Here is a 24,848-nt window from a genome sequence, read left to right as displayed (position 1 = left end):
AGTAATCGACTTGACCGCAGTCAAATAATCTATAGTTTATATTGTAGTTCTAACAATTTTCAAATTTTGAATCTTTTTCTCTGCCACTTTCACATACAGACTTAATAAACATGTCTATCATTCTACAAGCCAAAAACTCATCAGCTATCAAAATTTCTAGAACTAATCCTCCTGAAAACTCTCTTAAATTTTATTTTTCAAAATATTATCAAAGTAGCTCAAACAGGGTCCTTTTAAATGCACTTAGACAACTTTTGTAAAAAGTTCTAAAATCATGAAGAGAAATTTCCAACATCCTCAGATGACTACCTTCTGATTCTAGTCAGCTACAGAGTTACAAAAAGTTGACCAAAGTTTGAAGCTAAAACCGGAGTGGCTATAACTAGCGAGGCTAAGGTACTACGCGTATACTGTATTTCAACTGTTGCTAACTACAATCAAGAGTCCAAACACTTTCAAAGCTTATAAAAGAAGTTCAATGACCGAAATTATAAATTTTCATTGTAAGGTTCCATAAGATTATACTTTTTTTTCAGAATTTCTGTTTGATTACGTTATTGAACTTATCTGTGTAGACTGAACGAGAAAAATTTAAATAACTGTAATGAAGCGTCAGTTTATCAGGGGTTGCCTAGAGCTTTAAATAAAAGAAATATAAAACATATTTTCTCTTGCTGTCAAGGAATTTTGAAGGTAGGTCTAAATTCAAATTCACTTCATCCTGATTTTCTTGTTCAGAATAAACAATCTGGCTTATTTATCCGAAAATGTAAATTTTTGTTGGCTGTTTAGCAAAGACAAATTCATGTGAGTACTCCGGAACATTTGAATGAATGAATGCATTTAGCACCCATCAATGAACAAATAGATGGGACACAAAAGGGAAAAACATGAGACACTAATTCTTCTGACACAAACAAAAACACTACAACGAGAAACAAATGCCAACTACTGCTGTAAAACCTTGGCCCAAGGGTGGAAATTGACAAAAAAATTATATCAATCAATTCGGGATAGAACCGCTTCATTAGGGTGGGTAACACTGTATTGGCGCGCAACATACCTATTGCTTGTCCACGGTGGTAAATGCAGCAAAAACTTTGCATACTTGTAGAGTGTAGTAGTAGTTTTCAGCTTATCGCGCTCGAGTTTTTCAGTACTTTAAAAAACACTTTTTATTTTAATTAAACCGCCTTGGTTTTAAAGAGTTGTTCTTAAAGAATTGGGAAAAAAAGTCATTTTTTTGTGTATGAATTGAATTGAAGTTATCAAGTAATTTTCAGTAGGTTGCATCAAGACAAGGCTAATTGTAGACAGAGAAAAGCCAAGACAGATAGTCCAAGTAATTGAGAGGCAAATGTTTAAATGCCTGGGGTACGGGTAAATGGCGGGAGTATGCATGACTCTCTTATTGGACACATGCTTGTTTGTTAGTTTTTGGAAAGGCATGCCTGCATGGGCGTAGGGAGGGGGGCAGCTGCCCCCCCCCTAGAATTTCAAATTTTAATTACATATGGCTGAAAAAGCAGATGGTTTGGAAAAAGCAGTTGATAAAACCCTATCACACTATCAACTGCCAACCCCCCCCCCCTCCCCCCTAGACAATATGCTGCCTATGCCCATACATGCCTGCCTAGAGTCTCAGGAATGTTGACCAAGAATTTAAAATTGACATAAGACCGTTAGATTGCCTGTAATGAGAGGCAAACAAGGCACGCCCGCCTATGGTCTTGAGAAAAAGCGCCTAGCCGTAAAAATGTGCTATAATGGCAAAGTTTTTAAAATCTCACGACATGCCTTGTCCTTGAAAATTATAGAGTCTATTAATGTTTATTGCTGATAGGCTTCCCGAAATGTTTTTTAGGTAAACTGAAAACATCAGAAACTACTTGAAGAAAACCCTAAAAAGCCTGCTTTTACACAACCCTAAACGCTTAAAAATCTCATAACATGATAGGCTACAGCCAATAAGCTACATATAGCCTACTGCCAGCTTGACATAGGCCTATTTTCATCATATTTCAAAGATATTTTCTTGGTAAGGGTCTAGATTAGGGACTATTGAGGAGTAAACATGTTAAAGCTAGAATCCCATGTCTAGCCAGAATCCAATGTCTAGGCAATGACCGTTCACCTGTAAAATTTGGTGCTTAGCTAAAATTAAAAATTTAGTTTCAAATTGTCATTTCTAGCCAATCAACAGAGCTTATGCATGCAAAACTTTCAAATATTATAATCCCTATTTTTACTGTCACAAGCTAATGGATGAGATAAGCAAAACAATTGCCTTAGTGTGCTTCATTAGGCTATTATGTCTGGTGTTGTATATTTGCCTAAAATGAAAAAAACAATTAATGAGAAAACAAAAATTAAATTTTAGTTTTCAAAATGAAAATAGGCCTAAAAATGATGAAAATAGTGGATCTTGACACATTCTGATTGGCTGTAATCTAAAATCCTTGACATTGAGTTCTAGAGGCTAGAACTCAATATCTAGCCAAGCCCCTTGTCTAACATGTCTAGCTAAGTGCTGAATTTTACTTGTGAATGGTTGTTTCCTAGACATTGGATTCTGGCTAGACACGTGTCTAGACATGGGATTCTAGCTAGACACACTTGTGAACACCGCTTAAGAAAAAAATCGTACTTCATAATAAGCAGAATATTTGTAGCTAACAGGTTTTGACCTACATCTTCACTAGGGCCTATACTTTACCCTGTCCCTTAATGTGAAGATGTATGTTAAAAATCTTGACTAGACAAAAACCAACAAAGAGAAAAATCTAAAAAAAAAAACAAACAAGAATGTGGCCAGTGGAGAGAAAAGAAAAGACAAATGCAAAACAACGTGGATATTTTGCCTGGATCCAAACAAGGCGTCTTCAGCATGAAAGAAACACAAGAAGAACAGGATAAAAAAAAAACAAGATCAAAAACCAATAAAACCACCACCAAAAAAAAAAAAATGTACAATTGGTGCAAACTGATCCACATAAGGAAAAAATGCTATTATAGAGCCTCTATAATAATAAAAAAAATTATATTATAAATTATAATATTATAATAGCATCTTTTCCCTACGTGGATCAGTTTGCGCAAATTGTACATTTTTTTTTTGGTGGTGGTTTTATTGGTTTTCAGTTTTATATTGTTTTTTTTTTACCCTGTTATTATTGTGTTTCTTTCGTGCTAAAGACGCCTTGTTTGGATACAGGCAAAATATCCGCGTTGTTTTGCATTTGTCTTTTCTCTTCTCTCCACTGGCCACAGCCTTGTTTTTTTTTTTTTTGAGATTTTTCTCTTTGTTGGTTTTTGTCATGGCTGACCAGTTTGGCTTAAGATCTTTCATTTGTCTAGATAAATTGTACTATCTTGGAAAGGGGTTAGGTTAGGAAAATGAAACTTTCAGGGATGAATCTGAAATTCTAGGAATGTCTTTGAAGTACCAACCTCCCCTCCTTCTCTCTCCAGAGCACTGACCTTTGACAATCTTTAAAAATATTTATCTTGGAAAACTGAAACCTTTTCAAAATAGTCCTAGATCTTCTTCTTAATTTAGGTAGGCTAAAAGAAAAGTGTTTTCAGCTTCACAATTTTGTTCATTCCCAATTTATGAGGTTTCAAAGATTTGTAAATGCATTTCCTAAATTTAGAAAAAGAATTTCTATGGCTTAAGATTCTAATCAAAATAACAGGAATTGAATTTCCAAAACACAAACCAGTCAAAATAAAAATTGAAAATTAAGGTATAACATTGTTTTTGCAAAATTTTAATAGATATAGACTTGTTAAGTAGGCCTATTTCTAAGACCTAGAAATCAAAACAAGGTTAACATAGTAGCTTACCAGAAACAATGCAGACAGCTGGGATGACTGACACCCCTGTGCCTTAAATGGTAGTCAAATTGAGGATGTTCAGTTGCTGAAATACCTTGGCTCAATGGTAAATGCAACTGGAGAATCATCAGAGGAGATCCAGAATTGCATATCCTCAGCGTGGAAAGTATTTCTGCAGCCAAAGAAGTTTTTTTGGAAGCATAGTGAAATCTCTCTGTGCACAAAGCTTGCAGTCTATGAATCCATGGTACTCTCTGTTCTTCTCTATGGGTGTGAAACTTGGTTACTGAAAGCAGCAGAAATATAAAACTTGGATGTTTCCTATCACAAATACCTGCAATTTATACTAGGCATTCCCTTCTCAGACAGAGTCTCAAACAAAGAGGTCAGGAGAAGAGGTGGAGATTGTCCACTTGTCTCTGATGTTGTAAAAATGAGAGGTCTGAACTGGTTTGGCCACACCATGTGGAGATCAGAAGAGCATATTACTAAAAAATGCCTCCCATTACCAGTAGGGAAGAAGAAAGCCAGAGGACAGAAGAAAACATGGCTTGCAACAGTCAAGGCTGACATAGAGCCTATTGAGGGTTTCCAAAAATTTGGCCAATGCTGGAATTGTCACTGGCTTGAAATTATGGAGCCTGCCATCCTCAGGCAAAATCTCTGGAAGAAAACATGTTGTTGTCTGCTGGGCACCACAATGAACCTGGATGCAGCTTGAACATGTAACAAGTACAAGTAAGTAAGTTGCCAATACTTTCCCAGAGTTGATTTTTTTTGTGAGGTTTTTTATGTAGGAATTTGGATATATAATAGAGGTTTAAGTGGCTTTGCCAACCATTCTTCAATTTTTTTTCCATTGGTAATTTAATGGTTGATACTATAGGTCTCAGAGGAATGCCCACTTTGTATTTTTGGTAAACCATATATTCTTGGACAAACTGACCCTTTTAATCAATAGGGCATATGCAGTATAATATTTCCATTGCTCTTAAGATCAGCTGAATCCTTTTTTAATTTTGCTTCATAAGATTCAGTTGAGTCTGTTCCAAGTTTTTTAAAAGTTGAATTATCATTTAGAATTATTTCTATTTTTCTATTGTAATCCTCTTTTTCTAGAATTACTATTGTTTTAATTTTATCAGCTTTTGTTATTATTAAAGAATCATCCGTTTCTAGATCTTTAAAAAAAAAATTATCTTTGTTTGTCAAGTTCTCTTGAAAATTATTTTAAAAATTTCAAAATATTCACCATCCCATGTCTAAATCATCTGCATTATTTATCTATTAAATAAATCATGAATCCCTGTCTCAACCTTTGAAACTATTTCTTCATTTGGTATTTTTTTAGGATTCAGTCCAAATTTCACACCTTTATGTAGTAGAGAAAAGGGTGGAAAAAAATCCATTGATAATGAATCCCAGATGTGGAGTCCAAATATTTGGATTTTTATTATTTATTGTTTTTTTCCACTGCTTTGTTTAAATATTATCTCTATTTTTCCTCTATATTTTCATTTTTTAAGATCTAATCAGAAGTCAGATCAGACAATCTACTTACATCCATTGTTGTTTGACTTAATTTTCCAGTCTCTTCCATTTGAAAAAATGTGAATCATAAATATACCTAAAGTTCCCTCCCCAAATAAACGTTTTACATCAATTTACTTGGGAAGCCCAAAGCCCTTGAAAAAAGAAAATATCGTTTTTAACTTCCTTTCTAACAGTCCAGGCAATAAGCAATTAATTATAACAATATATAACAAACTTAGTAGTATAACATTATAGAATGTTATTATGCAATTATATTATTATACAACATTATATATATATATATATATAGTATATCATTGTATAACAAACTATAACAATAATGTATAACAAAATATATAACAAACATCTGTTTTGGAAGAGTTTAGAACCTAAAGAAGAAGCCATGAAAATGAAGTTTAATTTCACATGTTCATTGCTTCTCCTCAGAAAAACAAGAGACTGCTACATATTTTCTTATTGAAATGAATACTGGAATAATGTATGAATAATAAAAGTAAAGAATAAGGAATTACAAGAATCCAATAAAAGTTGTAGAAGTATGGTTCAATCACTAGTAATGAGAACTAAAAATCTATTGTTGGAAGTAGTTGTTTATCTGATGTGGTCTGATCCAGCCTTGTACATTTGTGAAATATCTAAGTAGATATGAGAAGCTTTATAAGCATTTTGTATAATTTATTTTCGAATCATTTTTATCTTATTCTCTTTCTTTTTTATTATTTATTTTCTCTCATTATCATATTTTCAGAATGAATCCTGCCAGACTTTTCTTGTCTTCAAAACTTGTTATCAGAAGCACATTCCCAGTGAATGCACTTCAGAAAGCATCTGCAAGCCACCTTAGCACTACAAAGAGAATAAAAAATGGCTACCAATATTTGAAAAGTATATTTGACTTTCAATCATCCAGATATACTAAGCTTACTCGTATCCCAAGAGACTATGAGGAAATTTATAATATTGGGTTGGAGAACTTTATTATCTATTTCTATTTAGCTGGAGGTGTTGCAACCGGAATTTTAGTCCTTTCTTCAGTGCAGCATTTAATTGGTTATTATAGAAAAGGCAAGGAATATGTTCAGAATGTGGCTAGTCAAATTAATAGTAGCTTTAAAGTAAGTAGATTTTTTACTGTTTACCAAGTGGTATTAACCTAAACTCTGAATCTCTACTTTTTGGCTATAATGGTTTATTTTGACCTGCTATTGCTCCAAAAATAGTGTAAATAAAAAGAAAGAAGCAATCTGAAGAAAACATAAAAATTATCAAAAATACAAAAAGACAAAAAACACAAAATATGTTATTGTATATGTATACAATGAGTTAGGAAGATAGTCCTGGTAAAGGGTCAAGGAACATTGCATAAAAAATGTACCCATCAAAGGTCATTGCATGTACCTTAACACTTAACATACACTATGATGCTTTTGACCTTTATAATGCCTATTTGGCCTTTATAAGTTGTTTTTTTAATCATATATAATAATTGTATGATCATATATAATAATATGATAATTTTAATCATAATCATAATATATATATATATATATATATATATATATATATATATATATATATATATATATATATATATATATATATATATATATATATATATATATATATATATATATATATATATATATATAATATATATATATAATAAATATATATATATATATATATATATATATATATATATATATATATATATATAAAAAAAAAAATATATATATATATATATATAAATACTGTATAATGTATCTTCATGCATGAAAAAATAAATGTAGGCTACAATTTACTTGTCCATTTTCAGCCTTTTGTAGAAAAATTACATATATTTATATATATATATATATATATATATATATATATATACGAGGGCAATTCAGAAACTAACCTCCGATTGGTCACAGTGCGTGTAGTGGGGGGGAGTAGCGCGCCATCTGTGCATTCACGCGCTCAGCAGGTCAGTCGGCATCAAGCCGTAGTCGAGTGAACATCGTACCTGCGCTAGTTTAGTTATTGTGGTAGTTTGAAATGTGTGCTGCAATAGAAAATCCCGCCAAATGTGAAGTGCGTGCTTTTATAAGGTTTTTTACAGCCAAAGGATACTCTGCAGCAGCTATTCATCGTGAGCTTTGTGCCGTGTACGGACCAAAAGTTATGAGTGAAGGAGTTGTCCATGAATGGGTAAGTTTATTTAAAAGTGGACGAGAAGACGTTCATGATGAAGAGAGGAGTGGTAAACAATCCTTGGTGACTGACTAACTCGTTCAGACAGTTGATGCAAAAGTTCGTGAAAATCGACGTTTCACAATGGCGGAGTTGTCTACTGATTTTCCACAGATTTCTAAGACTCTTTTGTACGAGATAGTGACAGCAAGATTGGGTTACCTTAAGTTCTGTGCACGATGGGTGCCCAACATTCTTACCAACCACCACAAAACTCAAAGAATGGCCTCTGCATTAGACTTTCTGTCATGTTATGAGGACGAAGGAGAACCATTGTTAAACAGAATTGTGACCGATGACAAAACCTGGATTAAGTACGTGAACCCTGAGACAAAAGAACAGTCAAAGATGTGGGCACTTTCAGATTCACCTACCAAACCAAAAAAAGCCCGGCAAGATTTTTGTGCCAGAAAACTGATAGCAACGGTGTTTTGGGATGCCAAAGGGGTGTTTTTGGTTGAATTCATGGAACGTGGGACGACCATTAATCAAGACGTGTACTGTGAAACACTAAAAACATTACGACGGGCTATACAGAACAAATGCCGTGGTATGCTGACTTCTGGTATTGTTTCTTTCCACGATAATGCCCGTCCTCACTCTGCTCGCAGAACAACAGCCCTTCTTGAGTCCTTCAAGTGGGACGTTTTCAACCATCCACCTTACAGCCCAGATCTGGCACCAAGCGATTATCACCTCTTCATGCATATGAAGAAATGGCTCGGGCCCAGCGGTTTGATGACGACGAAGAGCTCAAAGATGCGGTCACTGGCTGGCTCAAGGCACAAGTGGGTGATTTTTATGCAGAAGCAATTTCAAAGCTTGTGAAGAGATACAATAAGTGCCTCAATCGTTATGGAGACTATGTCGAAAAATAGTGCAAAGATGTAGTTGTAAGATGTATATATTAAAATATTTTTATTTAACTTGGTGTATTTTTTTCAATCAACCGGAGGTTAGGATATATATATATATATATAAATATATGTAATTTTTCTACAAAAGGCTGAAAATGGACAAGTAAATTGTAGCCTACATTTATTTTTTCATGCATGAAGATACATTATACAGTATTTTTTTATATCCTTTTTTTGCTTTTTTTTATTATGCTTCTATTTGACTAGTTGTTTGTTTCTGGATTGCATATTTTGCTTTTGTGAGTGAAATTTTTAAGTAATACCTTTATAAATCTATCTTGAAAATTATATATATATATTTTTCTTATCTGAAACTCGCACATTTTGCAAGAAGTTGACTTAAAAGGTTTCTCCATAAAATCTATGGATGGTTGAAATTTTATGTAAAATTTCAGCCGGAATTCAATTTTTGAGCTGTTACGCAAAAGAGCCCCGAAGAAAAATATTTAAAATATCAGCATATAACGAAACGGTGAATTGTTCAAATATAATTGGTGATACAGTGGTATTGAAGTTCGTCAAAATAATAATTTTCAGGCAATGTTGTTTTGGCCTCGTATGGTCAAAAGTTTCCTGTTGTGGCGGGAAATGGCTGAAGTATCTGGCGAGTCAGTGCCATTTATATGCTGGTAATTAGCTGGTGATGGGTTGGAGATAGAGTGGTCAAAGGTGTAAGGGAAGGGGTGGATCAAATCTTTTAACAGTATGTGATTTATGGCCTGAAGTTTCTACGTCATGTCTTAATTGACAGTTTTGTATTCTGAATAGGTGTATTGATGTATTAGTATAGATGGTATTCTGATATTAGTATAGATATATTATTATAGATGGTATAATATAGGTGTATAGATATGTAGATGTATTCTGAATAGAAGGGACTTTTGAATCCTCCTGAAGGCGGGATTGCTTTGAATCATTATTAGGGGATTTCCTTCTATGCTCTGTACAGGCTTGTAAACAGGGATTGTATATATATATATATATATATATATATATATATATATATATATATATATATATATATATATATATATATATATATATTTATATATATATATATATATATATATATATATATATATATATATATATATATTCAACTCCCTGTCAGTTGTCCCCTAAATGTGCTAACTGTGGTGGAGACCATGTGTCATATAGTTTGCGATGTCCCAAGTTGCGTGCTATTGCTACCAAAGGTATTGCCAAATGATATCTTTGCCTATCTCTATTTGTTCTTTTAATATTAATGGGACCAAAGATAAGGACATTTGTATTGATAATCTTCTTGATACATTTGATGTAGTCCTTTTTCAAGAACATTTATTGCCGGCTGTGAGCGTAAATTTCCTTCGACGTAGCCCCGGCCACATTGTTTTTTCTACAAATGCCCGCAGAACTCGTGGTCGTCCCTCCAGTGGGTTGGCTTGCGTGCTGAATCGGAAACTCTCTTCCCTTTCCCCACAGTGTTACGGTTCTGATGATATTTATTTAGCCGTCAGGATTGGTGATCTTGTACTAGTTAATGTTTATTTGCCGCATAATAAGAATAATCTTGCGTCATTCACCCATTTTGCTAAAGCGTGCAAAAATTGAAAAATTTGGTATCGGGTATTGAGAAACTTGGTTATGATTGGCTACTAATGGGTGACATGAACTGTGACATGACAATGTCCTCCCCCCGATCCGATTCACTGCTCGAGTGCCTCCCCCTTGGTTTCCGGATTCTGACAAAAGATCTTCCATTTACTTACATACATGCCAGCGGCTCCCGGTCTAACCTTGACCACTGTGTATGCTCTGCTGGTGTTACAACTTCAACTGTCCACGTTGATGAAGATGAAAGAGATTATGACCACATACCCATATCTCTGTGTGTGTCAGTCACAACTAAACTAGTAATAAATGCTCCCCAATCCGTAGAAAAAAAGTGGTTTCAACGGCGAAATTGGAACCGATTTGATTGACCTCTATATGTGGCCATACTTGCAAGCCCGCTGAGTACTATTAATGGGCCTGATTCCCTCCTTTGTTGTGGAGTTACCTCACCCAGTGCTCGATTGCAATTGAATATGTATTATCATTAAATCATTTTATGTTTGAAAAAAACCGAACAATTATCTGTCACAATTGAATATATTCGGTCCAACAAGCGAAAGTTTGTTTGGAATTATGACCCTCTTTTGCAAAAAGTGAAAAATCAGGCCAAGCTATGGTTACGTTTGTGAAGCTGGAGTTAATTTTCCAAACAGTTCGAAAGAGTGGAAGTTTGTGACGAATTCTTCTAAGTTTACTGATAATAAGAGTGATAATCTTCCGCAATCAGCTTGGATCCAACATTATTCTAATATTTTTTCCCGTGTTAATTTCGCTGTACATAGCCGATATTCCCAACTCCTTGCTAAGTGCCTTCCCGAAAAAATGCAACAAAAGCACGTCCCTCCTGTGTCAGCTGAGATAATTACTGATTCGATCAGGCAGCTGAAGTCTCAGTCTATTGATATTGATGGTATAAGTGTTTTTCATTTACGGAAAGATTCTCGGGAACTTGTAAAACATTTGCAGCTACTTTTTCAAATGTGTCTTTGCTGTTCTTTAGTGCCTGATAGTTTCCTATGTGGTACGGTTACCTCAATTGTAAAGAGAGGAAAAGACGTAAATAAATGTGATTCTTATAGGCCTATTACTGTCGCCTGCAATATTAGCGAACTTTTTGAATATGTGCTTCTTCTTTATATTATTGATTTTGTGAATTATGATGCTAATCAGTTTGGTTTTATAAAGGGGATTTCTTGTCAACATGCACATCGGGTGCTTGCTCTCCTTTTTAAGGATGCACAAACGAAAGGTCAATCATTACATATATGTGCTTTAGACATAGCTAAAGCTTTCGACATTGTTGTGCACCCTCAGGCTTTTTATTCTTTACATCAGCTTGGTATAAACCCATCGATTATTTCTCTGCTACATTTTTGGTATTCGAATTCATGTGTGAGATTGAAATCGAATGGATGTGCTTTTGGAAATATTCCTGTTAAATGCGGGGTTAGGCAAGGAGGAGCTCTTTCGCCTCATATTTTTAATGCTTGTATTTCGAGTGTGACTAATAAGATTCCCTCCAGTTGTTTTTTTGGTTTTTCGGAAGTGTCTTATTTAGCATATGCTGATGACCTCCTCCTGATTAGTCGTTCCAAAAGGAGGCTTGAACGGAATGTTAGCATGGTTGGATCTATGCTTAGTGAAATAGGCCTATCATTAAATACTTCGAAATGTGAATATTTACTCTTCAACGCTGTTAATCCCCCTGCTACTCCCCTTTTTGCAACACCTTTATGGTACCTAGTGTCCCTGTTATCAAATGGCTTGGTATTTCTATATGTGAATCCGTGGGAAGCATCCGGCGTATATTTATTTGTGATTCGAAGGATAAGCTTAAAGCTGGTTATGCGAAAATAGTTGCAAACCGTGGACGTTTTAATAGGCATGGTCTTGCTAAACGCTACTGTAGTTTCTGTGACCATGCAATTTTATCCGCTTCTGGGCAGTACCCGCTTTTTACTAAGCATGATCTGAAACAAATGAAGATTAATTATTTTAGATACTGTAAGTTCCTATTGTATTTGCCGCTTGCTGTGCGCAATAGGCGCCTTGTTGGTCGTTATGGTGCAACAGCAATTCTGTCCTCGCTTGAAACAGTGCAAGCGAAGATCAGTCAGGATGCTAGTTTTCGGTTGGGCCCACATCACAGTCTTATCCGTTTTTTTTTATTAGTGATTATATTTGTGGTTAGATTGTCGTTGTTCTTTTTTTTTTTTTTTTTTTTGTTTGTTTGTTTGTATTACTCCACTATTTTACATTTATTGTACAGTGGGTTAGATCTGTCTTGGCTTTTCTCTGTCTACAATTACCCAGCCCAGTCTTGATGCAACCTATTGCCCAAAATACTTGATAACTTCAATTCAAAATCAACGGATGTACATATATATATATATATATATAATATATATATATATATATATATATATATATATATATATATATATATATATATATATATATATATATATATATATATATATATATATATATATATATATATATATATATATATCGCATTCTATTGTTTTTTTCGATTCGGGGGGGGGGGGGGGGGGTAAGGATGGCTAATATTTGATATTTGAAAAGGGCATAAATTAAGGAATCTTAGGGTAGGCCAACTACTTTCGTTTTACTAAAATGTTTATCTCTGAGAGACCCTTAATCTGGAATTGTACTGTATCATAGGCAGCGCAATCGAGCTGCCTAAGTAAAGAACAATGTTGGCACAATGTATTATTTTTTTTTCCATACTAGGGTACTTCTTATCGAAGGAATTGTCGTTGAAACTTCGAAAAGGGCTTATTCGATTGGAAATTGGAATGGCTAGTGCCCTTTTTAATAGTCGAAAGTAATTTGAAGGCAACTAACACCTTTTCCATACCCACCATTTCCCCAAACACATCCAATCAAAATTTTGAGATAGCCATTTTGTTCAGTGTAGTTGATTTCCAGATAGAAATTATGTCTTTGAGGAGGACACTCCCCCACAGCCCTTAGGGCAAGGGTTTTAAGTTATGCCCTGGGGGTATATAAGATTTTTATAGAAAGTGTTGTAGTAGAAACTTCAAAAAGGGCTCATTCGACTGGAAATTAAAATGGCTAGTGCCCTTTTTAATAGTCGACAGGGATTGGAGGGCAACTAACACCCCTTCCATGGCCACCATTTCCCCAAACACACCCAGTCAAAATTTTGAGATAGCCATTTTGTTCAACGCAGTTGAAAGGTCCTGAAATTGTATCTTTGAGCTGGACACTCCCCCCACAGTCTTCAGGGTAAGGGTTGTAAGTTATTCCTGGGGGTCATGTAAGGCTTTTATAGAAAGTGTCGTCGTAAAAACTTGAAAAGGGGCTCATTTGATTGGAAATTCAAAGGGCTAGTTCCCTTTTAATAGCTGAAAGTAATTGGAAGGCAACAAACCCCCCTCTCACGCCCACCATTTCCCCACATTTTTGGGGGACTTTGTATCGAATTTTTTTTTTCATATCAGGGCACTTTGTATTAAAGGAGTTATTTCTTTGTCTACAATTAGCCATGTATTGATGCAACCTATGCAACCTACTGCAAAATACTTGATAACTTCACTTCAAAATCAACGGAGAAATCAGTTGTCATAAAAACTTCGAAAAGGGCTCATTCGATTGCAAATTGGAATAGCTAGTGTCTTTTTTAGTAGTCGAAAGCGATTGGAAGGCAACTAAAACTCTTTCCACGCCCACCATTTCCCCAAACACATCCAATCAAAATTTTGAGATAGCCATTTTGTTCAGCATAGCTGATTTCCAGATAGAAATGATGTTTTTGAAGAGGACGCTCCCCCCAAAACCCTCGGGGTAAGGGTTGTAAGTTTTGCCCTGGGGGCATATAAGGTTTTTATAGAAAGCGCTGTTGTAGAAACTTCAAAAAGGGCTCATTCAGTTGGAAATTGAAAGGGCTAGTGCCCTTTTTAATAGTCGAAAGTGATTGGAGGGTAGCTAGCCCTCCTTTCATGCCCCCTATTTCCCCAAACACATACAATCAAAATTTTGAGATAGCCATTTTGTTCAACGTAGTTGAAAGTTCTAGAAATTAGGTCTTTGAGGGTGATAACCCCCTCACAGCCCTCACGGAAAGGGTTGTAAGTTATGCCCTATGGAGATATAAGGTTTTTATAGAAAGCGTTGTCGTAGAAACTTCAAAAAGGGCTCATTCGATTGGGAATTGAATGGGCTAGTGCCTTTTTTATTAGTCGGAAGTGATTGGAGGATTACCCCCCTCTCACGCCCACCATTTCCCCAAACAAATCCAATCAAAATTTTAAGATATAATTTTGTTCAACGTAGTTGAAAGTTCTGGAAATTAGGTCTTTGGGGATGAACCCCCCCCAGGGCAAGGGCTGTAAGTTATACCTTGGGAGCTTATAAGGTTTTTATAGAAATCGTTGTCGTAGAAACTTCAAAATGGCCCATTCGATTGGAAATTGAAAGGGGTTGTGTCCTTTTTAGTAGTCTAAAGTAATTGGAGGGTAGCTAACACTACTTTCACGCCCACCGTTTCTCCAAATATATCTAATCCAAAATTTGAGTCAAGTATTTTGCTTAACGCAATTGAAGATTCTGGAAATTCTGTCTTCAAGGATGATAACCCCCCCACAACCCTCAGGCAAGGGTTTTAGTTTATGCCTTGGGGGCATATAAGGTGTTTATAGAAAGCGTTGACGTAGAAACTCAAAAATGGCTTATTCGATTGGAAATTGAAAGGAATAGTGCCCTTTTTAATAATCGAAAGTGATTGGAAGGCTTGACATTTATATAGTAAAGACCGATGTGAGTGCAATGTATTTTTTTTTTTTTTTTTTTTTTTTTTTTTTTTAAGACCAGGGCACTTCGTATCGAAGGAGCTTTCGCAGAAACTTCGAAAAGGGCTCATTCAATTGAAAATAGAAAGGGCTAGTGCTCTTTTTAATAGTTGAAAGTGATTGGAGGGCAACTAATCCCCCTCCCACGCCCACCCTCCCAGTTGTCTATTATATCCAAGCCCAGAACATAATTTGCACTTTACTGAAAAAAATACAAATGAATGTGCATTGTCAGTTTAATATACATATACTGTTATTTATTAATCTAAATGTCAATATTATTTGATTTATTAAAGTTATAAAAGTAAAAACATTTATATTTTTTCAGTAAAGTGCAAGTTAAATTCTGGCCTTGGGAAGGCATAGACGTTTTAAGCCCTACTAATGTTAATTTCTGCTTGTTTTGAGTTTGACTCGGTTATTTATTGTAATTTCTGTTCGTTTGGGTTTCATTTATTTATTGATGCTGATTTGTGGTAGTTTCACGCTTGGTAGATTATTTAATTTTATTTTTGCTGATGTTCGGTTTAATGGAGTTCTTTACTTTTCTTCGAAAAACTTATTTTGATGAAAAGTTTTTTTTTTTAATAAATTTGTTACAAAAAGATAGCATATTATTCAGCTGCAAATATTTAAGTTAATGTTTGATAAATGTAATTTTTATTATCAACTAATTTTAATTTGATCAAAATATAAATTATTTAATTTAATATTTAATCGAACTGGTAGCCTATAGGAGACTAAATAAAATATCGAAAAGATTTTCATACCATTCACTAGAAAAGTCTCTAATATCCACTAAAATTGGACAATTTTCATTCCTTAGCATTTTTAAAAAATCAAAGTACTGTTGATTTTGAAAATACCTGACAAATTGTTTAAGCATTTGTTATACTTTAAAAGTAAAAAAAAATCTCTTCAAACTGAATGGCCATCAATCACAGTATTATCCAAAAATCCGTTGTCTCATTTGGCAACTACTGTTGTGAATTACTTTTAGCTAATAAATTTAAAATTAATTAAGTTTATTAATTATTGTTCGAAGTGATCGCGCTTGTGTCCAGAATCAATCCTCACCCATTATTTACGTTTTAACGATTATTTACCCTCATTCTTTCAAATGTTTTTTCATCCTTTACGTTTTTGAGGAAAAAGTTGTTCCGTGATTCAAGAATCATGCTTACTCTCTTTCATAGAGAATACTCAATAATTTAGGTACTCTAGGAAGATTGGCACAGCCGTTGTCGAGATATAACTGCTCTTCTACATAAGTTGTTTTGATTGTGAAGGGTAAAAATCATACCGCTTTTCTTGGGATTTTCATTGAGAAATATCCTTTTTTGGTATTTTCCTCGAAGAAAATAAAAAAGAAACTGCCATATCCTATAGACTGTTACAAGTTTATTTTGCTATTATATTTAGTTATATAATATTGTTTATTTATATGTATTAATTTTTTTAGTGTATAATATATTATTATTGCTATAACAATAATTTAGGAAGGCAGGAGTTTTCGAAATCTTTACACGATGAAGAGATTTGTTTCTTAACTATTCTATGTGCAAATGTGTTTATTACGAGTTTTATTTGGTTTGAATAAATTATATTATATGCAAGTTTTATTTGCAAGTTTATTATACGCGGGAAAATATCCAAAAAATCCAAAATCCTCTCTTTCCTTTTTCTCCCTCCTTTTTCTCCCTCCCTCCTCTCCCTCTCTTTTTCTCCCCTATGCTTTGAAACTGTTACAGATAAGAACATGAAAATTTGTCAAACTATGTTGAAGCTACGTGGCAAAATATTTGGTTTAAAAAAACAAAATTGTCTCTTTCTTTTACTTCTCTCTTTAACTAGTACACCAAAACTAGAGACCGTACATTACATAGAGAGTATTACTCTCTTTCTATCTTTTAGCATTATAGCACCTAAATGATGAAAACTTAGACTGAATCAGAAATCATACAAGCCGTAAAATAAAATTTGGACCCAGGAAAATCGGAGGGGAATATCCCCTCCAATGGACCCGGGTCTTCTGCTTAAATAGAAAATGGCAGCTGAAAATATACCCACTTGGACGAAACTGTCACTAATTTAATTTTAGCCGTAGTTTGAAGAGGTCGCTTTCGCGCCCAGAATGCGTACTTGCTGATTATTTACTGTTTGAAACATTTTTAAACGTATTTACGCCCTGTCTTATAATTTATTTTTCATCATTTACGTTTCTGAGGAAAAAGCTGTTTCATTTTTTCTCTTTTTCATAGTTACGAATTTTAATCTGTCCTTTAGTTAAGGATATGACCGATTATTCTATCTTGTTCAAGTCATTTCTGGACAATATAAAGTTGTTTCCAGGCTCATTAAAAAATGCACTGTCTGATAGTTTTTCTACAGGCTATCTATATCCTCGTCGTTCTAACACTAAAAAGTATACAAACATTTTATTGTTACAAATATTACAAATATTTTTCCTTCAAAAATTTTTCCTTTTTAAATAATTTTGAGATTTATAGTTGGTATTTATAGTTTATTTTGAGTTGATTATATAACTGATTTGATTATATCAGTTGATTATATAACTGAGTTGATTATATAACTTTGAGATTTATAGTTGATTTCTGTTAAGCTTTCAGATCCGGTTGATCTTAAATGGTACCATTATCTCGGTGGTTTCTCTTCATTTTGCATCTACTTGGTCAGTCTTGGATATATTGTCAGAACAGTTCCTCTAAGGATGTACTATTCTGAAGTCAAAAAGGATTTCCTTCTAGTATATCAAGGAAAATCACCTCTAGGGAAAGTCGTAGTCAGTTGTAAACCAGGACAGGTAATAATCTACATTAAAATTAATTTTGTTTTTATAGTTTACTCTTAAAAAAAATATTTTATAAATTTTATTTACATATATAACATAAATATAAAACTTTGTCGATTTACTATAAAATAATTTAATTATTTATGTGACATAAACTATAAAACACATAATTTGTCTATCTATACAATTAATTAAAAAAAACTTTTTCCACAAAATAAGTTTTTCAAAGAACTCCATTAAACAAAAAATGAGCAAAAAGAAAATCAAGAAATTTACCAAGCGTGAAACTACCATAAATCAGCATCGATGAATAAATGAAACCCGAAACGGACAGAAATTACAATAAATAACCGAGTCAAACTCAAAACGAGCAGAAATTAACATAAGTTGGGCTCAAAACTTCTATCCCTTACCATGGCGACAACAAAATTTGCACTTTACGGAAAAAAATATAAATGTTTTTACTTTTATAACTGTAATAAATCAAATAATATTAATATTTTGATTACTGAATATCAGTATATGTATATTAAACTGACAATGCACATTCATTTGTATTTTTTCAGTAAATTGCAAATTATGTTCTGGCCTTGGGAAGGCACATTGGTTTTGAGCCCAGCTTATGTTAATTTCTGCTCGTTTTGAGTTTGACTCGGTTATTTATTGTAATTTCTGTACGTTTTGGGTTTCATTTATTCATCGATGCTGATTTATGGTAGTTTTTTCCTGAACTTTAAACTGCTTGGAACAAAAAGGCTATCTCAAAATTTTGATTGGATGAGTTTGGGAAAATGGTGGGCGTGGAAGGGGTGTTAGTTGCCTTCCAATCACCTTCGACTATTAAAAAGGGCACTAGCCATTTCAATTTCCAATCGAAGGAGCCCTTTTTGAAGTTTCTACGACAACGCTTTCTATAAAAACCTTATATGCCCCCAGGGCATAACTTACAACCCTTGCCCTGAGGGCTGTGGGGAGGTTGTCATCCTCAAAGACCTAATTTCCAGAACTTTTAACTACGTTGAACAAAATGGCTATCTTAAAATTGTGATTGATAGATATAGAGAGAGATATTGATTTCTAAAAATTGCTATTACAAGTCTCGATGGGCCGATTTTAAAGGTAAAAGTCCATAAAAAAACAAATAAACAAGAAATTCCAAACAAAAGTGTAACAACTACAAAATTGTCAACCGATGCAAAAAAATAAAAATAAATAAGTAATTAAATATTTGAATGCTATACGATTCCTTTGTCACATATTAAAATCCGCAAAATGGCAACTAGTTAAAAAGATAAATACTGATAAAACTGAAAAAATAAATAATACACACATTAACAAATGTTTAAAAAACAACATAAAAAGGGGATAGGGAGCAAAAAAAAGAGTAAAAAGAAAAACGAGCTGTTTCTCTTTTTATATAAGAGAAAAGACAAAATTTATGAACAAATTAACCACTATTTATTATATCAGTAAAAAAAGGGATGAAAGATTTCTTATACCGCAAGGTAGTACAAGGAATGGGAGATAAGGTGGGGATAGGCTGGGACACAGTTCGTGGAGGACGATTTCTATCAGGTACATGGTATTCAGGGAAAAGGTTCGCAGTACGGGGGTTCAAAAGTGCCAACTTACCAAAACGGAGGCACAAATTATTTCTTCGTCTCTCGAGGGTCTGTAGGTTTGAAATATTAGCAAATGCAGATATGGTATATGGCCCTCTTTAACAATAATTCTTAGAGCTCTCTTTTGGACATTTTAAATTTTTTGTGTTGCTTTATTTGAAAGGCCAGGGTGTCACACAGGACAATCATACTCTAATATGGGACGCACAAAAGAAATGTATAATTTTAGTAAATGTGATTGAGGGCAACTAAATTTATTTAAAAGTTTAAGGAGGGAAAGCGAGGAGTTTGCTTGTCGTAGGATATTATTTATATGGGCATCCCATTTCAAATTAGAAGAAATTGTAACACCAAGGATTTTAAGAGATGTGACAGAGGTTTCAGGAGGAATAGGAGCAAGAAAAAGGGAAGGGGATTTAAGGAAACTTACTGAGACTATTGCGGATTTAGAAGGGTTAACTGTCATGTCAAGGGAAGAGGCCTAACAGGCAATATCTTGGAGTATGCCCATTGGGTTGCTAAACATGTTTTTATGACATATCTCTAAAACTGTCAAGTCATCGACAAATTTCCTCCTATTGTCATCAAGGGTTGAAAGGGTGTTAATCTTAAGAGAAAAAAGGAGAGGGCCAAGAATAGTCCCCTGAGGAATGCCATTAAATATGGGGAAATGATCTGAGAAACAATTTAGATATTTAACTGCTTGAGATCTATTAGAAAGAAAAGAGGCAACGAGGTTAACAAGGAAAGTCTCAATCTTGAATTCATTTATAAGTTTATCTATGAGGAAAATGTGGTTAATCAAATCGAAAGCTTTTTGAAGATCAATAAAAATCTGATTAAGCCAAGTGTTAGGTTTTTCAAGTAATTTACCCATGGTATCAACAAGATGGATCAGGTAATGAGAGGTTGACGTGGATTTGCGATTGCCAAACTGTCTAAGATAAATGAGGGGGAGGACTTTCATCTTAAGCCAGTCTGCGAGAAAACTTTCATACAATTTTGAAAAAATTGAGGTGAGGGTAATAGGATGAATGCCATCAAAGCCAGGCTTCCCATTTTTATTTTTGATAGGGGTAATAAAGCCTTGCTTCCAATATTGAGGGAACTGTCCAGATTCGGTAATTTCATTAAACAGGGTGGATAGGGGTTTTGAGAGGTAACCACTGAAAGCTTTAATCAGAGGAACAGGAATATCTAAAGGGCAAATGCTTGATCATTTTGGTTTTTCAATTTTTTTTACAACATCAAGTGGAGAAAAATGGGGGAGTGAAAAAGGATCAGGAATATCTGGAAATGCGTAAGATAGTGGTGGGAGACTCTGGACAATAGAAGCCAGAAACTTATTGAGGTCATTAGCTGTGGTCTTTGGAGGTTCATTTATATTAAAATTTAGTTGTTCTTGACTCTTGCCGGTAAGTTTTTTTAATTTCAGAGTACCAGTTCTTTGGTTTATCATGGCGTAAGTTTTTAATTTTATTTTTATAGTAGGTTCGGCAGGTTTTCTAATTTGACTTTTTAATTCCTTTCTTAACTTATTTGCTTCAGCTAAATTACCCCTGTTAAATAAGCTTATTTTCGTGCGGATTAATATTTTTATGTGTTTGGATGTGTTTGGGGAAAAGGTGGGCGTGAGAGAGGGGTTAGTTGCCCTATAATTACTGTCTACTATAAAAGGGGCATTAGCCCTTTGAGTATGGATTTAAATAAGCCATTTTTGAAGTTTCTGAAACAACGCAATCTAGTAAAATCATTTTTGCCCCCAGGGTATAACTTACAACCCTTGCCCTGAGGGTTGTGGGGGAGAGTCCTCCTCCAAAACATAATTTTTATCAGGAAATCAACTACGCTGAACACAATGGCTATCTCAAAATTTTGATTGGATGTGTTTCGGGAAATGGTGGGCGTAGAAAGGGTGTTAGTTGCCTTCCATTAACTTTCAACTAATAAAAAGGGCACAAGCCACTCCAACTTCAAATTGAATGAGCCCTATTCGAAGTTTCTACGACAACTTCTTCGATACAAAGTGCCCTGGTCTAAAGGAAAAAAAATAATACATTGTGCCAACATCGTTCTTATATGTTCCCAGGGCATAACTTAAAACCTTTGCCCTTGTCTTTTGGGAGTTCCCGGGACACTTGTCTTTTGGGAACTTTGTTATATATAAAAGGGTAGAAAAAACAGAAGTTTGTTACCAGTCCAATGTCGGATTAAGGTCAACGAGCCTACTTAACCCACCAAAATTGTCCTCAAGCTAAACTTGGATACTTTATGCAGAATGGAGTTTGATTCACAGTTATTTTTGAAGAAACAAAATTCATGATTTACAGAGAAATTTCAGTTTCAATCCTGTGAAACTGTTTATTTGGTATATGGGTGTAATTTGCTAGGGGGCATGGGGTCCAACAGCCCCCTCCAGACATCAGTTTGCTCCTCCCCCCGATCTCAGTTTGTCCCCCCAGCTGAAATTTAGTTTTTGAAATTTTTTTGGTCAAAACTAAGATAAGCCAGAATAATTCAAGCATCCAGAGAAACTGGGCCAGATTTCTTTAGTATGTATTTGCCCTTATGGTACTATTTGGTTCATTTTCCTTTTCGTTGTATTTTCACTTGATTTTGGAAAATCAGCTCCAAATTTTCCCCTCCCCTCAGTATTTACCAAAATTACGCCACTGGTTTGGTATCAATTTTTTTTGGCTTTCTGAAAGTAAATCCTCTGTATCTCGCTACTAAACCTGTTTTGTCTTATCTTCCACAGAGCGATTTGACAAGCATTAAAGTTATAGATATTATCAAATTAACTGAATTGCGTAATTTAAAACTTAATTCATGACTGAAAATTGCTCTTGAAAACCCCCCAAAAAATAATTATGACATAAAAGAAATTTCAGCTTTAATCCTATAAATGGCAGATTTATCCAATTTTCTTTGAAGTTTTCTACTTTTTTGATAAAGTCACCAGACACTACCTTGTCTTTGTTGCTAATAGTTTATAGCTCGTAACTTCCCATGCTAAATAGCCGAAAATCCAGAATAGCCGTGTTCTAAGTGATGATAAAGCCTAAGATGGAAACATTAAAATAAAGCACGTGTTTTGTAATCGAGGACGAAAATTTTTACATCGCGGGAGGAACCTACAAAGGTGGAAGCAGGGGGCTAAGACTCATCCCTTAATCCTACTTTTTCCAAATTTTTGCGCACTATACTCAAATAACTACTATTACTAACAACTCACTGCAGCACCAATCCGCCTGAGGCCAACACAGCTGCGCATGCTCCTCATCCATCCCAATCTATTCAAAACCTCCCCCTTTACACCCTCCCAAGAACTTCCCATTTCCCTTCAATCTTTCCTTACGAAATCCTCCCACCCCTTCTAGGGGCGACCTGCTTTTTGTTTGGTCCTAGACCGTTTACCGACAAGGACAATCTTTGGCAATATGTCATTATTCATTCGCAGAACGTGTTCTAACCTACTCAACATTTCTCTCTTTGTAGTCCTTGAAAGTGGCATTGAACCAAATTTTTATACAGCTTATTGTTTGAAATACGGTCAGACAGTTGGGTACCCAAAACAATCCGTAGGCAATTTCCCTGAAAAATATCTCGCAAATCTACCTCCGTCTTTCGGAGCGTCCGCATTTCAGAACTATACTATACCACTATCATCACTGTGACTTTCAAATTTTTTTTTAGTATTGGAAATTCAGTGTACCTGCCTACATAGCTGTATGAATAACATTGCATTATATATTATCTTGATATAACATATATATAACACAATACTGTATATAAATAATGTGACAAGTATTATATGTGAAAAGTACATAGCTGTACCAATAACATGACATCATATATAAACTTGAGATGACATATATATAACACAATACTATATAGAAATGACATGACAAGTACTATATGTGACGAGTACATAGCTATATGAATAACATGACAATAACATGACATCATGACATCATGACTTGAGATGACATATATATAACACTATACTATATAGAAATAACATGACATCATATATAAACTTGAGATGACATATATATAACACAATACTATATATAAATGACATGACAAGTATTATATGTGACGAGTACATAGCTATATGAATAACATTACATTATATATTAACTTGAGATAAGATATATACAGCACAATACTCTATAGAAATAACATGACAAGTACTATATTTGACGAGTACATAGCTATATCAATAACATGACATCATATATAAACTTGAGATAACATATATATAACACAATACTTTATAGAAATAACATGACAAGTACTATATGTGACGAGTACATAGCTATATCAATAACATTACATCATATATAAACTTGAGATGAGATATATATAGCACAATACTATATATAAATAATGTGACAAGTACTATATGTGACGAGTACATAGCTATATCAATAACATGGCATCATATATTAACTTGAGATGACATGTATATAATACAATACTATATAGAAATGATATGACAAGTACTATATGTGACAAGTACATAGCTGTATCCTATTGTACGCTAATTTCATTTTTTCAGGTGAAAGATGTTGCTATCGATAATCCACCTTATTTTAAGCCATGGAAAAGGCTGGAACATTTGATGCAAGAAAAGAAGATATACATAAGCAATGATCATTTTAAAAGGCCTACCTATTATAACATTTTATGTGGCTATCAAAAAGTTTAAATATTAAATAGTGGCGGAAAATTGGAAATTTTTAAGCATTTGCAATCAAAGTAGGTTTTCGCTTTATATAAAAGTTCCAATCAAAAACATTTTGCTGTCTTCTTTGAAAATATTGTGAAATTGCGAAGTAAAATAATTGTATTATTAAGAATAGTTTCCCTTTGTAATTATATTTTATAATTATAGGCTATTTTATGTAATTATATTTTTCATTGTAAATATAACTATATTTTTAAAGGTACAATTTGATTAAAAAACTTGAATTTTGTTTGCCGACAAAATTTGGAAGTGAGGAAGGCTTATTTTGTGATACGGAGTAAGAAACACTTCTTATTGTGTGGTAAATAAGTCTTTGAAATATGTGCGAATTCAAAGCTGAAATACCATACCAAAGATTTTGGATATGATTTTTGAACGGGGAAGTACCTAGTAATTTTATGAGAACTTTAATTAAACCCTTTTATAAGAAAGGTGATAAGAGTAAAGGGGGGGGGTATCACAGGTGCATTAGCCTTATTTCCTTAGGAGGCAAATTGCTTAGTGTTTGGATACTGACTAGATTCCATATTCAGTTATTCAGACGATTCAGACAACTGAAAGGGTGCATTTGAATACCCAAATCTCTATCTCTATAAACTTTTAAATAAATATAGAATGTGGTAGGGAGGGGGGCTAGGAATTAATCTCCCATCTCCCTTCATTTAGACTAAGCTTGAATAAGGATGC

At 34.0% G+C, this 24,848-nt stretch overlaps 1 protein-coding gene across 1 annotated transcript; it reads left to right on the top strand.

Moving 5' to 3' along the window:
• Positions 1 to 1,776: 1,776 nt before the first annotated feature.
• LOC148947933 (uncharacterized) lies at positions 1,777 to 24,259 on the top strand. The gene is made up of 4 exons (XM_089095146.1): positions 1,777 to 1,864; positions 6,140 to 6,506; positions 17,598 to 17,798; positions 23,973 to 24,259. Exons 1-4 carry the CDS (start codon positions 1,827 to 1,829, stop codon positions 24,120 to 24,122), a joined length of 756 nt encoding a protein of 251 aa, XP_088951272.1. The 5' UTR covers positions 1,777 to 1,826; the 3' UTR covers positions 24,123 to 24,259.
• Positions 24,260 to 24,848: the final 589 nt, after the last annotated feature.

The sequence above is a fragment of the Artemia sp. Qi Xiang Cuo genome, chromosome 10 (genome assembly GCF_049724085.1).
Source record: "Artemia sp. Qi Xiang Cuo chromosome 10, ASM4972408v1, whole genome shotgun sequence".
NCBI lineage: Eukaryota > Metazoa > Arthropoda > Branchiopoda > Anostraca > Artemiidae > Artemia > Artemia sp. Qi Xiang Cuo.
The sequence above is the reverse complement of the archived record's forward strand: the minus strand, read 5'-3'. Positions and strand labels throughout refer to the sequence as shown.